At 56.7% G+C, this 15701-nt stretch overlaps 1 protein-coding gene across 1 annotated transcript; it reads left to right on the top strand.

The window, feature by feature from the left end:
• Positions 1-737: 737 nt before the first annotated feature.
• On the top strand, positions 738-15184 carry Lat2 (linker for activation of T cells family member 2). The gene is made up of 13 exons (XM_023714537.1): positions 738-878; positions 8446-8556; positions 9040-9079; positions 10670-10716; positions 11049-11109; positions 11249-11286; positions 11371-11406; positions 11476-11503; positions 11891-11946; positions 12405-12473; positions 12731-12802; positions 13130-13235; positions 14881-15184. Exons 2-12 carry the CDS (start codon positions 8463-8465, stop codon positions 13216-13218), a joined length of 630 nt encoding a protein of 209 aa, XP_023570305.1. The 5' UTR covers positions 738-878; positions 8446-8462; the 3' UTR covers positions 13219-13235; positions 14881-15184.
• Positions 15185-15701: the final 517 nt, after the last annotated feature.

The following is a 15701-nucleotide window of genomic DNA, read 5'->3' as shown; positions in this document are numbered from 1 at the left end:
CTCGGTCAGGCTGTGTAGCGGGGCCCACGCGCGGCGGGGGCGCTGTCACCCACCTGTGCCCGAGCGCGCCGGAGCGGCCCTGAGCGCCGAGGAGCGCAGAGGCTCCCGCGACCGCCCGGGCCCGGCTGTCTGCCCCCCGCGCTCCGCCCTGGGGCCCGAGCCTGTTCCCGTCCCCGTCCTGCATCCTCCACGTCTGTCTGCGTGCCCAGCCGTCCCTGCGCCTTCCTCTCCCGGCCGCCCTGTTCTGTCCTCGCCTCTCGCTGTGTGCACCATGTGGCCCTGATCTCTGTGTCACCGTCCGTGTGGACCATGATGCCCTGGACGGTGTCCTTTTCCTGTGTGTCACTGTCCCCGTGTCTGTGCCTGGTCTCCACATCTTCCTGCGCGCTGCCTGTTGTGTGTAGGTGAACACCACAATTCCATCCCTCCTCCCTGCCCCTCATGCGCGCCCCTGCCTGTGTGTGTGACATTTGTGTACTGCATGTTACTCGGAAATGACCACAAACCCCACGAACCGAGCCCCACCCCAGACCTTTTTTATTCTTTTTGAGACCAGATCTCCCTAAGTCACTAAGCTCTGCAGCCTAGGCTTGAATTTGCAGCCTTCCTGCCTCAGCCTCCCAGAGCGCTGGGATACCAGCGTGCGCGCAGCCGCACCAGCCAGTGACTTGTGCGCCCGTGCGTACTCGGTGTGCGTCTGTACGCTTGTGTGCTCTCCCCCCTCACCGCGGGCTTGGGCCTGTCCGGTGGCGGATGTGTGAAGGGTGATTCAGTGGTGACAGGAAGCTGCAGCTTTGCCCGCGGCCCTCTGGAGGCAGCAGCGCTGTGGCTCACGCAGGTCCCGGGATGGGGCGGCCTCAGTGAGGACTCGGACTCAGGTAAGCCTGGCCCAGCACCTGAGCCCCCCCAGGGTCCCGACTGTGCGCTGCCCCGCTGGTCCCCGCCCTGTGACTCCTTGCCTGCTGGCCCCCACCCCGCTGGCCCAGGGCACCACCCTGGTACCTTCTGGCACTCAGGGGCAGTCTGTTCCCAGTTCCAGCCACTTTCCGTCCTCTCTGTCCTCATCCAGCTGCTCGGCCCTGGAAGCTGCAGGGCGGCCCTGCCAAGGCACAGCCTGGGGAGCTCTGGGGACATGGGAGGCCACAGTCCCTCTGGCTCGCAACAGGAATCCAAGGGGAGTGATGCTGGCAGCCTGGGGCTCCAGCGACAGGGGTCTCCAGCCCCTGTTCCTCCTGGTCCTTGCGGCCACTGGGTCACTGGGCCCCTCGCGGGGCCTCACCAGCCTCCTGAAGCTGTGGGCTGTGGTTGGGACCCACGGGCCCCTGCCACCCGCTGGGCCTGAGACCCTGCTGGGCCTGGGTGGGCTCAGAGCTGGGCCGGGCCTGCGAGTTCCCCAGTGGTTCCTGCAAGCCTAGCTCATAAGAAAACTGCTCACTTCCCTTTGAGCTATTTCAGCCGCAGAGCAGAGGCTGTGGCTCCCACCCAACCCCCCTGGCCCTCGGGGCCCTCTCCGGGCACAGCCTCCCTCCCCACCTCTCTCCACCTGTGAGAGTGAGACCGAGACAGCAGAGAATTGCTTCAGCCAGCAGTAAGCACCAGGGCTTTTTGGTCCAAATATTCCATGACTGCCAAGGCAGGGTAATGCACACCCTTAATCACAGTTGCTTAGGAGGCTGAGGCAGGCGGATCCCAAACTGAGGCCACTTTCGGTCGTAGAATGAGGTGCCACCTCAAGAAACAGAAATGTCATGGGGCCAGAGAGATGGCTCAGTAGAATAAGCCCTTGCCTGGCAAGCACAAGGGCCTGAGTTCAATCCCCGGTTCCACAAAAAAGACAGAAAGAAAAAAAGAAATGGAAATGTCAGCCAGCTACGGAGGCATAAGCCTGTAAGCCCAGCACTTGGCCGGCCAAGGCAGAAGCCAGTCTGGGCAACCCAGCCAGTTCAAGGCCAGCCTGAAGTACATAGCGAGACATTGTCTCAAAAACTAAACCAAAGAAAAACAGAGAAGAAAAGGGCTGGGGGGATGTAGCTCGCTGCTAGAGCTACATATTTTCAAATTTAACTTTAGAAAGGAGCATGGGCTGGCTGTGGTGCTGCACATCTGTAATCCCACTGCTTGAGAGGCTGAGGCAGGAGGGTTGCTGTGAGTTCAAGGCCAGCCTGGGCTACATAGCGAATTGAAAACCAGTCTGGGCTACATAATGAGACCCTGCAGAGAGAGAGAGAGAGAGAGAGAGAGAGAGAGAGAGAGAGAGAGAGAGAGAGAGAGACAGAGAGAGACAGAGAGAGACAGAGAGAGACAGAGACAGAGAGACAGACAAGAGGGAGGGATAAAGCATGGCATCTGGTATCTGCCTGCCCTGGCTTTGACCCCTGCCCTGCGTCTCGGCTGCTGTATGACCCTGTGACACAGGACACACCTCTGGGCCCCAGGGAAGGGGTCCCTGAAGGAGTTGAGGCGCTGACCCTGGATCACACCTGCTCTTCAGGGCCACAGCCCCTTGTGGGGTCCTGGCTCCTGGGTCCCACAAGAGCCCAAGCAAAGGCCGAGGCTAACCCCTGTGACAGGCAGGAGGACATGTGGGCATCAGCCACCTGTCCTTGGGCGAGGGCCACTCTCCCTGAGCAGCAGCCCAGGTCCTGGCCCTGCACGTCCCCTAAGGGGCCATCCTGTCTCTTGATCTGGGGTCTCCACACCCCACAGGGAGGCTGGGACTGGGCCGCACTCCGTCTGTGTCTGAGCCTTTCTCAGCCTTTCACAGCAGAAAGAATTCACCATCCTAACCGGCCTCCAGCCCAGAGCTGGGGCACTGAGTCACCCCCAGCCATATATATGTATATATATTCGGGCAGGGTGTACAGGCTGTACATGGTCTCACTGCATGGATCGGACTCTTAGTGATCCGCCTGTTTACAGCCTCCCAAGAGCTGGGATTCCAGACTCCCACCACCATGCCCAGTCTCAGTCGCTGTTTCAGCACTCCCGGGGGGCAGGGCCGGCCCAGCAGGCCCGGGGATAGAACTCAGCCCCTGCGACTGTCTAAGAAGGCACTTTAATCTACTGAGCTATTTGGTCTGCCCTTTTCAAAAAAATTATTATTATTATTATTTTTATTCTGAGACAGGGTCGGGCTAAGGTACTCAGCTGCCCCGGCTGGGCTCAAAGTTCCAGTCTTCCTGACTCAAGCTCCAGAGGGGTGGGATGGCAGGCTGGATCCCCTTTTATCTGATTAGCACGCATTTGCAGCATGTCAGGATTCTTCACGCTGGGCAGTTGCCGCACACACACAGCACGTAACTGCCCTGAATTCTCACTTTCGGTTCCCGCTTCCCCGCTTCCCCACCCATCCACCCGGCCTTCCATCTCTGGGTCCCCTTCTCGCTTGTGCACGAGTTTTCTTTCTGTTTCCCAGGATCTATTATTTCGCTCTTTCCTTTTTGAGACCACAGTTGGCGGCGCCCTGGGGCCGAGTGAGGGCAGCGGGACGCGGAGAGCTGCGGGGCCCCGGCCTCCTGCTCGGGGTGTGAGGGAGCAGAGAAATAGACTACGCCGCTAATGCAGGCACAGGCATGTGGGCAGGCACAGCAGCAGAAGGGCTGAGAGGAAGGCCCCGCCGGCCTTCCCTGGGCGCACGTCTACCCTGGGGGTGTGCTGGTGGCTGCAGGAAGCTGCGGGGGTGGGCGGGTGACGCAGGCGAGGCTCGAGGATTGAGGAACAGCGCCTTCTTGTGAAAAGCACCCTGGACTAGATCGTGGTTCACTTGTAGCCCAGTTACCTGCCCCCCCCCCCAGCTACTGAGCTGGGAGAGAGAAATTTGGGTGTGAGCTACAAAGTCCTCGGCTGTGCTGCTGATTCATCTATTTATTTATTCATTCAGTTTTTTTTTAATTTATTTATGGGGGGGAGCTCAGCCCACCAGGGGGCAGGGCTGGCTGGCATGTGGTGTTGGGGGATCGAACCGCGGTCCCTGTGCCTTGCTAAGCTTGTTCCAAGTAGGTGCTTTAGACCACTGAGCCATCTCACCAGCCCCTATTCATTCAGTTTTGAGACAAAGTCTCACTGTATAGCCCAGGCTGGCCCCAAACTCACAGCAGTCCTCCTGCCTCAGCCTCCTGAGTGCTGAGATTAGGCGTGCACCACCACGCCCTGAAGGGGTGCTTCTCTTTCTTTGGGACATCAGGATTTTGTAGCCCCTTTCCTGGCCTCAGCCCCAGCCTTTGGCTTGAGGGTTAATTCCACCCCCACACCAGCCGCAGGCCTTGCCACACAGGCCTAGGACAGACTCTCTATTGACATTATGCCGATTTCTTTATTTATTTACGAAACTGGGGGTTGAACTCAGGCCCTTGCGCTTGCCAGGCAAGCGCTTATTCTACTAGCTATCTCCCCGGCCCCTCGATGCCAATTTATTAATGTCAGTACTGCCTGTTTTGCACCCCATCAAGCTGGTCCTCAGCAGAGATACTCTACTCTTTATTTATACTTTGGGTTTCTGATATCAGAGAAACCATAATAATTAAGCATGTGTGCCTGGCTCACCTCAGTGAGCATTGTGGTTAAGGGGCATCCACTTTACTTGAAAGGACTCAGGTTTTTCCTTCTTTATGGCAGAGTAGTGCTCCACTGTACAGAAACACCACGTTTTCTTTATGAGTTCATCTGTTAATGGACACAGAAGCCACTCCCAAGATTTAGCTGTCATGAGTTGTGCTGCCCTCGATGTGGGTGTGCGGGGATCGCTGTAGTGAGGTGTCTGCAACTCTGTCAGGAAGATTCCTAGAAGGCGAACAACGGGTCGAATGAAATTCTGCTTTTAGGGTGTTTTTTTTTTTTTTTTTTAATTGTAGGAAAGCTTTATTAAAGGCAGCAGAAGAAACAGGCTCTGCAGAGCAAGCTTTGGGCAGGTAAAGTAGATAAAGAAGTGCATCCTACAGCAAGAGGCTGCGCCAGTCTACATGCCAAGAGTGGAGAAGGGCTGCTTTCTTCCACAGCCCTGCCAGCACATGTTATTATTTAATTTCTTTCTTCTTTTTTTTTTAAATGTTTTTAATACAGGGTCTACAGGGTCTCACTACACAGATCAGACTCATAGTGGTCCTCCTCAGGGGCCAGGGAGATGGCTCAGTGGAATAAGTGCTTCCGTTCAATCCCTGGTTCCACCAAAATAAATAAATAAATAAATAAATAAATAAATAAATAAATAAATAGTGGTCCTCCTATTTTCAGCCTACATGCATACATACATACATACATACATACATAAATAAATAAATCCCAGCATCCTCTCAGGGGCCAGGGAGATGGCTCAGTGGAATAAGTGCTTCCCTGGCAAGTGCAAGGGCCTGAGTTCAATCCCTGGTTCCGGAAAAAAAAAAAAAAATCCTAGCCTCCCAAACACTAGGATTATAGGCAGGCCACCATGCCCAGTCTCAATTGCTGTCTCAGTGCACCCCGGGGGCAGGGCTGGCATGACACGGCATGCCAGGGAATGAACCCCGGTCCCAGTGTCTGCCAAGCAGTATTTAATTTGTTGAAGACAGTCATTTTTTCTGGAGTGAGCAGAATCTCAGTGGTGTTTGAATTTGTATTTCCCTAATGGCCAGAGAGGTCGGACGTTTCATTTATTTATTGGCCATTTGTTTTACTTCTTTTGGTTTTGTTTGCTTTATTGGTTTTTGTTGTTGTTGTTGTTGTGGTGGCGGTGGTGATTCTTGTTTGAGACAAGTTTTCACTATGCAACTCAGGCTGGCGTTGAGTTCACTATGGAGCCCAGCATGGCCTCAAACTCCCAAGAATCCTCCTGCCTCAGCTTCCCAAGTGCTGGGATTATAGGCATGTGCCACCATTCCCAGCTTGTATTTCTTCATGGCAGAAGTGTCTGTTCATTTCAGTTGTCCACTTTTTGATTGGGTATTTTCTTCTGGGGGGTCTCAATTTTTTTGTTTTTTATATATTTTAGGTGTTCATCCTTAGAGCAGCTGGCAACATTCTTTCCCCATTCTTTAGGCTGTTTCTTTACTGTTTTGGTTGTTTTCCTTTGCTGTGAAGAAGCTCTGTGTGTGTGTGTGTGTGTGTGTGTGTGTGTGTGTGTGTTGCAGAAGCTTTTTGTGATCCCATTTGTTGATTCTTTTTGTCTGTCTTCTTGAGACAGGGTCTCGCTATGCAGTTCAGGCTGGCCTTGGGCTCACTTTGTAGCCCAGGCTGGTCTTGAACTCACAACAATCCTGCCTCATCCTCTGGAGTGCTGGGGTTACAGGTGTGCACCATCATACCGGGCTTATGCATGGGGTTGTTTCTTTTTTTTTCAGAACCGGGGATTGAACTCAGGCCCTTGTGCTTGCCAGGCAAGCGCTTACTCTACTGAGCCATCTCCCCGGCCCTGCCTCTTCTGTTCCAATGATCCATGTGTCTGCTTTTGTGCCAGTACCATGCTGTTGGAATCACTGTAGCTTCCTAATAAAACTTGAAGCCTGAGACCATGATGCCCCTGCCTTGCCTTTGTTACCCGGAGCTGTTTCACTAGTCCAGGTTCCTCCTGGTTTCTCTTCTTTGTTTTCTCCAGTTGTGCGAGGAGTGCTGTTGGTATTTTGATTGGGATTGCATTAAATTGCCCCTGGGTGGTGAGAGAGGAACTCAGGGCCCCAGAGGAACCTGGTGGTGAGGGAGTGGCAGTCACAGGGCGGGGAAGTCCCGGTCCCTTCTGACTCGTTCAGCTTCCATGTCACACATGGCTTCTGTGTCACCTTTGCCACAGTGACTCTGGAGGCTCAGTGAGCTAGGGGGAGCTGCCTGGGCCACTCATCCAGGGAGGGCACAGCCCAGCCACGCAGGCGGGAATGCAGGCAGGAGGGGGACGGTGCAGCTCCCTCTTCCACTCTGAGGCTGCCCTGAGCCTCTCCTTCCCCTGCTGGAGGTGGGAGCCGCCTTGTCTGTCAGGGCAGAGCTGGGCTGCACAGTACCTGACAGGGCTGGCCCCTTACTCTGTCCCCTTTCAGGGCCAGGCACTGAGTCTCTCTGCGTCTTTTTCCTTCTCCCTCCACTTCTCTTTTTCCACACTGGTGACTCAACCCAGGCCCTCTGCACTGAGCTGTATCCCCAGCCCTTTTTATTTATTTTTTTCATTTTATTTTTTGTTTGTTTGTTTATTTTTGTGGTACCAGGGATTGAACTCTGGACCCTGCGCTTGCCAGGCAAGCCCTTATGCTACTGAGCTATCTCCCTGGCCCTATTTTTTCATTTCAGCAGTTTTTAATTAAAAGTTGCACACAATGGAGCTGGCTGGGGAGATAGCTCAGTTGAATAAGCAGTGGCCTGGCAAGCACAATGGCCTGAGTTCAATTCCCAGCTCCGCAAAAAGAAAAAAAAGTTGCACACAGGAGGACTTTATTCCTGTTTCTCTCGATCATTTCTTCCTTGCATTTTCCCTTTTCCTTTCCTACTTGGCGAGACTTGGTTTTCCGTTCCAGGATCTTTGTCTAGTCTTAGCCTGGTGCTAACCACCTCATGGGGGTGGATGCCCAGGTGGACAGCTGTGCCCCTTGCTATTCCCGCTGCCCCCATTCAGTGTAGATGCCACACTTCTTCCTGTAAGCCTGGACTATGTTGCCGATCTGCTGACCTTAATAGTGCCCTCGCACAACCTGAACTTCATCATCCTTTCAGAGGGGCATAGAGTGATCATCGTGTTTCTGTCTCAGCTCTTTGGGAAGAGGAGAAGACCTAATTTTCCTGCGAATGTGGGCAGGCACATTGAGCTGCCTTTCATGGTTTTTGCTTCGGTCCGAAGTCACAAAGGGATTAAACTTCATTTTGACCGCTGCAACTCCAGCGATGGCCGCCAAAGGGCTTATTTTTTATTTTGAGATAAAGTCTTGCCAAGTTGCTCACTGTGGGCTAGAATTTTCCACCTCCCTGCCTCAGCCTCCTAGGATACTGGAATTGCAGCAGCGCATTGCCATCCCCAGCGCAGGCAGGGCTGAGTCTCTTTTGAGTTTGCCTTGATTCTTTCTGGAGTGCTTCAAAGGGTTGGACTATTTATTCCCCAAGCTATGCCACCTGCCATCAGGGAGCCCCGAGCCTCCCAGGTGTGGCGCCCCAGCCCCTCCCCCTACCAGCTGGCACCGCAGCCCCTTGGCAAGGCCCCCTTTTCTACCTCAGCTCTCAGAGCCACTTCCTCCAGGAAGCTTTCCCTGTCTCTCCTCCCCGCAGGTGTTGAAAAAGGAAACCAATTTTCAGGTGTCTGGAGGCCAAGGGTAGGCCCGGTGTGACACAGAGGGCAGAGCCAGGATTGGGGCCATGGGCTGGGGCCATTTCTTTTGTTCCGTTTCAGAAAGTCTCACCATCTTGCCCACGCTAACCCTGCACCCATGATCCTCCTGCCTCAGCCTCCCAGAGCTGGGACTGCAGGCCGTTAATGGGCTCACACTGAACACAGTGTTGCAGGTGGGGACACCAAGGACATGGGCGCTGAAACCGAGATGCTGTGTTCAGGGGCGGCGCTGCTGCTGCTACTGGGAGCCATGGCCGGGCTGTGCGTGCGCTGCTCCCGCCCAGGTAAGGGGGACGTCAACGCCCAAGGGAGGAGGCCCTGGTCAGGGGGTGGTGCCTCTGAGCTGGCCCAGAGGACACGGTCCCGTTCCCTGGGGGCCTTGGTTGCACTGGCACTCGTGTGGTCTCTGAGCTGGGCGTGGTGGCGCACACCCATGATCCCAGTGTGCTTCGAGGCCAAGTCAGGATGGCTACAAATTTAACCCAGTCTGGACAAATTAGCAATTTAGCAAGACTGTCTCAACATAAAAAAAAAAAAAGAGGGTCGGGTATCTGACTCAGGGCACAGACCCTGGCCTCCACGCCCAGTACTGGGGGGAAAAAAGTGGCGCCAGGAAATTGCTCCAGCCAGGAGCAGGCCGAGCACCTGCGCAACCCCTCTAAACTCCTAAAAGTGAGCAGGCGCGGTCTGAGCCTGCAGGGTCCTTGGGGCACAGGCGCCACCGTTCAGGGCCACAGACGCCTGCTCACGTGGCCTGTGTTTCACAGGGGCGAAGAGGACGGAGAAAATCTACGAGCGGAAGAGTCTGTGAGTCGCCCCAGCTGGGAGCCCGGAGTCTTCAGGAGTCCTGGGCGTGGGGTCCCTCAGCCCTTCAGCCATGGGTAGCTCTGTGGGTCCCGGGGATGATGGTGACAGCCAATCTGCACTCCTCCAGAGTCCCCGGGACTGGGGACAGACTGGGAGCCCTGCTTTGCCAGCTAGAAGGCAAGTAGGGGCTGGCGAGGCTGGGGCCGGACAGAGCACGCGCAGTGTGTGCACCTCGCGGAAATCGCCGAGCACAGACTGCAGCATCTCTGGACGCGACCGAGGAAAGGCAAAGGTCCAGAAGCAGAACTGGGGTGCGGCTGGAGCCCAGGGACAAGTCTGGGGGCCAGAGCGCGGTCACAGACCCCCCAGTACACACACGTGGGTGCTGTCACGCATGCGCAGTGCATGTGTGCACACGCACACAGCCGTCCTCATTTCCTTTTGTAACTGAAAAACCAATGAGATGTGAAATGGAATCCCTTCCACCCTGGGCTAGGAGGAGCCCTCTGGGGTCTCTTAGGGCCCCTTGTCCCTCCTCTCCTTCCTGATGGACCCAGGCTAGAAGCCACACGTTCTCGTGTTGGGGTGGCATGGGGAGCCAGGGCTGCCCTCCTCCCTTGGACACCTGTCCCTGCCCCTGGGTGTTGCCAAGGCTGGGCTCAGGCCCACCACGCTGCAGGAAGTGACTGCTGTGTGCACCTGGCCCTGCTCCCAAATCGTCCCCAACAGGAAGCCACATCTGTCTCTCTCCTGGGAGCATAGGGCATCCCTCCTGAATCAGCTCACCCTGGCTCTCAGGGACCTGCTCTAGTCAAGGAGAGAAGCCCCGGGTCGTGCTTGAACCAGTGGCTAATTGGCTCCCCAAATATGGAAGGGGAGGCTCGCAATCTGCATGGCCCAAGATGGCAGCTGGAGCACCACTCCTTACCTCTACATTCCAAGCAGTAGCAAGCAAGAGATACGGACAAAATGGGTTTGCTCCAGTTGGCTGTGCCCATGGGGAGACTTTTGGAAATAACAAGCTTTTTGCAAGTCCCTGACAGGAAACTGTCCACATGGCTGCACTTAGGTGTGAAGGAGGCACACAGCTTTGAGATGGGCTTGTGGCTGCTGAAATACTGTAAAACTCAGTCTTCTACCCAGGCGTCCTCCCAAGCCCAGGAGGCCCAGGCAGCAGGGTCACAAACAGCAGGCCCCTGGCTCTAAATAAATAAATAGATAAATAAATACAAATAATAAACCAGGCTTCTGTTAAGGAAGGGCTGTCGGAGCTAGCATGGGAAGCCCACCCTGCTGAGTCTTCTGGGAGCTTTGACCTCAGCAGGCTGAGGCCTCTTGGGAATAGGGGCAAAGGCTGGGGTGCAGCCAGGGGGTGGCCTGGCCATGGCCCAGGGACATGTAGAGGGTGTCAGCTGGTGGTGCCGGGATGGAGTGGGGACCCTGGGTCTGAGGCTCTAAGGTGACAGCCTGTCCCTACAATTACTCTCCGCTCCCTGACCCTTGTCCCTACTTGTCCGTGTCTCTCCTGTCCCTGTGTCCCTGGGCTGCGGGGGCCAAGCCCCACTCAGCTCGGCCTCCTGTGTATTCCAGGCAAGCGAATCAGCAGAGCTTCTCAGTGGCTGCTCGGACCTATTCCTGTGAGTCCCCAGGCGCTCGGATGGGGCTCAGGGCAGGGCTCACATCAGGAGCCAGGTGTGGCAGTGTCACCCCAGTACTCTGGGAAGCTGAGACAGGAGGGTAGCAAGCCTCATCCCAGCCTGGGCAACTTGGGAACTTCGTGAGATGCTGCCTCAAAATTAAAAAAAAAACAAAAAACCACTTAAATGCTGGGGCTGGAGCTCAGTGTGAAGGCCCTGGGTTCAATCCCAAGGACCACAAAAAACAAATGAGAAAGATCCTTTCTGTCCCCATGGCCACGCCTGGTGTGTGTGGGTAGCCCAGGCCCACCCACACCTCTTTCCCCTTGCAGCAGTTAGGCAGGCATCACCAGGACCCCAGATGGATGCAGCCTCCAACACGGCCCCCACAGGGTAGGAATGGTCCCTATCACTCTGAGTGAGGGGTGCCATAGCCTGGGGTTCCCATGGGGCTGAGCCTGGGCTGTACCTGACCCCTCCCTGGTTCCCAAAGCTCCAGTGGCCATTGCCTGAAACCCTTCCCCACCCACAGGAAGGACAAGCTGCTGCGCTTCTCCACCCTGCTTGAGGGTGAGTGCCTGAGACTGGGCGGGGCTGGGACGGTGGGGTGGCCTGTAGGGAGGAGGAGGGGACCACACCTGGCCTTTCTTCCAGAATCCGGGTCTCCCAGGTACCAGAACTTCAGCAAAGGTGAGGGGGCTACAAGGGGTGGAGGGGGCTGCTGCCCAGCTTGGGCCTAACTGTAGCCGCCTCCTCCAGGGAGCAGACCAGAGTCTGATGCCTACATGTGAGTGGCACCCAGCCCCGCCCTGCCCACCCCACCTCAGCTACCTCGTGTGTCATCTCTGAGTCCCATTCCCCCACCAGCAGCACTACTTTGCCTCAGGGCTGGGCTGTGCGGGATAGAGGGACGTCCTTGGGGGTCTGTACCTGTACTGCCCGCCTCTGTGTCCTCACACATGGGCACATTTGTCCCAGGTCACTTGGGTGATGGGGAGGCTAGAGGGCAGAGTGTCCTCACACATGGGCACATTGTCCCAGGTCACTTGGGTGATGGGGAGGCTAGAGGGTAGAGCCCCCCTTGGGTGTATGACAGCTGCCCCAATCATGCTGGCCCCTCACAGTCCCCCCTGACGCCGCCAACCTACCAGCCTGTGTCTGTTTCTTTGGCCAGAGACCCCATCACCACAGACTATTACCACTGGATGTGGTCCCGGAAGCCCCCGGAAGGTGAGACAGAGGAGGGGCCAGGTGTGCTTGGTTGGCAGGCAGGGTCCCGAGACCCTGGTCATCCGGGCTGGGCTGGATGCTGGGCCTTTGGCTCTTAACACCTTTGCTTCCCAAAGAGAGGATCCCATAATTCTGGCACTGGCATGGTGCACATCTGTCATCCCAGCGCTCGGGAGGCTGAAGCAGGAGGACCTGAGGTCCAGGCCCAGCCTGGGGAACTCAGTGCCTCATGAGACCCTATCTCAGAATGAAAAATAAAAAGGGATGCTGGGGATGTAGCCCAGTGTGAACCACTGGGTTCAACCTCCAGTGTCACAGAAGAGCGAAGGAGACCAGGAAAGGAGAACTCCAGTAGGGGAAAGCCAGAGCACTGGGCGGGGCGGGGCGGGTGCCCTGCAAAGGGCAGGAGGCCATGGGCAGGCAGGCCGAGCTCTGCTACTTGCCCGCCTCACTCACAGATGAGGACGACACCAACTCCTATGAGAACGTGCTCACTTGCCAGCCCCAGATCAGGAACGCGGAGCCAGGTAAGCTTCGATCCTGCAGGCTGGGCTGGAAAGGCACGGGTCTTCTCCCTGGGCACCTGGGCTTCTGCACTGAAGCTCCTTAGCTGGAGCCTTTCCTGCCTTGGGACCTGAGGGCCCTGGTATTTGGGCCTCTTAGCAAAGTGTTGCCCAGTCAGTGTCCCAGAGATGGTGCACTGCCCGGGACCTGGTGCTGGGGGCCTTGTGGTCCTGAGGCCTGGCCAGTGGCCACTTTCCTTCAGCCTGTCCTTATCCTGCAGACAGGGAGGACTCTGAGGACTATCAGAACTCAGCATCCATCCACCAGTGGCAGGCATCCATGCGGACCCAGGGTAGGTGGCAGGGGGATGGGTGGGGGAGCTCCCCTCCCCCAGTCCAGCTGACCCACAGCGTGGCCTCCAGTGCCCCTGAGGCTGTGCATGTTCCAAGCTCCACCAGCACTCCCCTTGGCAGCACCACCTCAGTTCCCTGAGCAGGGCTATCTCTGGCAAATTCCATGGACGGACAGATAGACAGACCAACGGACTGACCAACCACAGAATCCCTGCAGTGTGACATCCTCAGGACTGCTGTGGCGTCTGGGCTCTGAGCTGGGACAGCTGGGGAGCAACAAGGGGCAGTGTGGAACGCCCCACACACACCTGCCCCCTGGTCTGTAGAACAAGTACTCAGAGCAGCGGGGAGCCCGGATGAGGATGAGGATGAGCCCGACTATGTGAATGGGGATGTGGCAGCGAAGGAAGCCTAGGGGAGCCTGGAACTAAGGTACAGGGGATACCAGAACTGCTACGGCCCCTCCAGCCCCTTGGGCGGACGCCTGGGGATCTAGGGGGAAGGACAGCTCCTTGGCAGGGAGCTGCCCAGCAGCACTGTCCTCCTCCACACCCGACCCAGGTCCACCGCTGGTGTGGCTGGGGATCTGGGGTGGCAGGCGTGGCCAGGTAACAGTTGGGAGAGGTGACAGGGCTGAGGCTGTGGGGGTGTCAGGCAAGTAAGTCTGAGTGGAAGGCTGTGTGGCTCAGCCAGACTGGGGGCTCAGCCAACCAAACGGGGCTGGGCTCTCCAGTCCTGCACAGGTCACTGTATAGACAGACAGCAGGAGCTTCGTCCATCCACCCAACCAGAACCTGGGATGGGCAGGTCCCAGGGACAGCAGTGACCAACACACAGAGGGGAAGCTCCACGGCAAGGGCTGGATGTGAACAGCTCCATCCCTTGTCCTGGCACTGTGGAGGCACAGAGCAGCCCATGTCTGCAGTGGGGAAGCAGGGTCACCCGCAGGAAACCCTGATGGCCACTGTATAGTTTTTATCAGGGACACTGGGCAGGCTGGAGCATGGCTCTCCAGGTCAGCAGCTGATCTGGGCCAAGCCCCCACCCCAAACACCTGGGCCCGTGGTGCTAGGGACCTGGGGAGGCATGGGAACCCTGCGTCAGGCAAGGGTGCTGAGGTCTCACTGTGTGAGTGGGTGAGAAGGTTCTGAGTGGGGACTCTGGGCTCCTGAGCACTGGCCTGACAGCACCCACACCAGGGTTGGCAGAGGCGAGCAGCGGGATGCAGACCACTGAGGGTCGGCAGCTACAGCCACATGATGGGGGGGGGGTGGAGCGAGGGTGTGTGTGTGACCGCCAGGAGTTGGGATCTGCAGGGCCCAGGGTGTGCTGGGGGCAGCCAAGGCTGTTTGGGACATAGGTTCAGGTCACCCAGCCACACAGTAGCGACCAGGCAGGCTGTCCTTGCACAGTGGCTCAGAAACACAGACTAGGAACAGTCTCAAGGGAGGAGTGGAGAGGATGCAGCACAGAGCCCTGCCCCCTGCAGGGGCCAGGAGATGGGGTTGAGGCTGCAAGGATAGCGTCCTCCCTGGAGGGTGACAGTGACCAGCGAGGGTATGGCTGGCCACAGAGGTCAAGAGCCCTGTTGGCAGTAGCTGGGGATGTGGGGTGAAGGTTTGCAGACCAGGGCGTGAAGATCAAGAAATTTCACTCTAAGCCAGACCTGGGGGGGTGCACACCTGTGATTCCAGCGCTCTGGGGGGCTGAGCCCAGCCCAGCTGCTACCAAGACCCAGTCTCAGAAGTAAGGGCCAGGCCTGCTTCTCAGTGCAAAAGGGCCTAGGTTCAACCCCCACTGGCAAAGTTTCAGTTTGGCGGGAAGTGGTGACAGAACAGAGCTGGGATCGTGTGTGTGTGTGTGTGTGTGTGTGTGTGTGTGTGTGTGTGCAGGTGTTACTCTGAGCTGTGGGTCACCTGAGCTGTGACCAAGGCCTGAAAAGGGGAACAGGGCTGGGGTTGGGGAGGGGCTGGAGACAGCTGAACCATGACTCCCACCTGAGCTGCTGCTTTGGGACAGAAGGGGCGGGGCTGCGGGAAACCCTTCCCTATGACAGACCCTCTTGTTTGCACTGAAGGAGCCCACACCAGGCCTGAGGGAACCACCAGACTCAGACTGGTTTGCTGTGCCCAGCGCGCTCACTTTCGGCCTTTGGGGTTACTGCTGGAAGGGCCTGACACCCGAGGACCTCCTAGCTGGCTGCAGGGACAGCCTGGGATAGAGCCCGACATGTGTCGTCATAGCTGCACCCTCCATCCCGGCTTGGGCTTCTGTGGAGCAGAACAAGTGCCAAGGGCCAGCTGGCCTCTGCTGTGACAAGTCACCCAGGATTTAGGGCAAGCTGTGTCTCCAAACCTGTCCTGTAAAATGCTAACACCGGACTTCCTGTCTGTTTTTGCTTTGGATTCTAAATTACTTACAGCACTGGCTTTGGGCATTTTTTACACACTCCTTATGCTATACAGACTTGCCAGGTACAGCCATGTTTCCTACAGGGTCTCAGGGCAAGGCTGCAATGTATCTGCCCCATGTGAGGCTCTCCTGGGTTTTGGCAAAAAAAAAAAAAAAAAAAAAAAGAAGAAGCAGGAGCCATTGTGGTGATTTCCCTTTAATTCAAATGTCACTTGCTAGGGACAAGAGTGCATCATAGCTGAGACTGCTTGGCATAACAGCTGAGGGCCTCTGAGCTAGGCTGAGGTGACCGTCACAGGCAGGGCAGCACCTGCAGGGCTTAGGGGACCAGAAAGAGCTGGGGAGGCGTCTCCCCCTCCAAGGCTCCTCATACACCAGGTTAGCTGACTGTCATGTCTGCTGTCCCTGCTCGGATGCAACCCTTCCAAGGAACCAGCCAGTCTCCTATTTAACAGAAGGGATCCTAAGACCCAGAGAAAGCTATGG

Source organism: Octodon degus, unplaced genomic scaffold (assembly GCF_000260255.1).
Source record: "Octodon degus isolate 3935 unplaced genomic scaffold, OctDeg1.0 scaffold00035, whole genome shotgun sequence".
Classification (NCBI taxonomy): Eukaryota; Metazoa; Chordata; class Mammalia; order Rodentia; family Octodontidae; genus Octodon; species Octodon degus.
The sequence above is the reverse complement of the archived record's forward strand: the minus strand, read 5'-3'. Positions and strand labels throughout refer to the sequence as shown.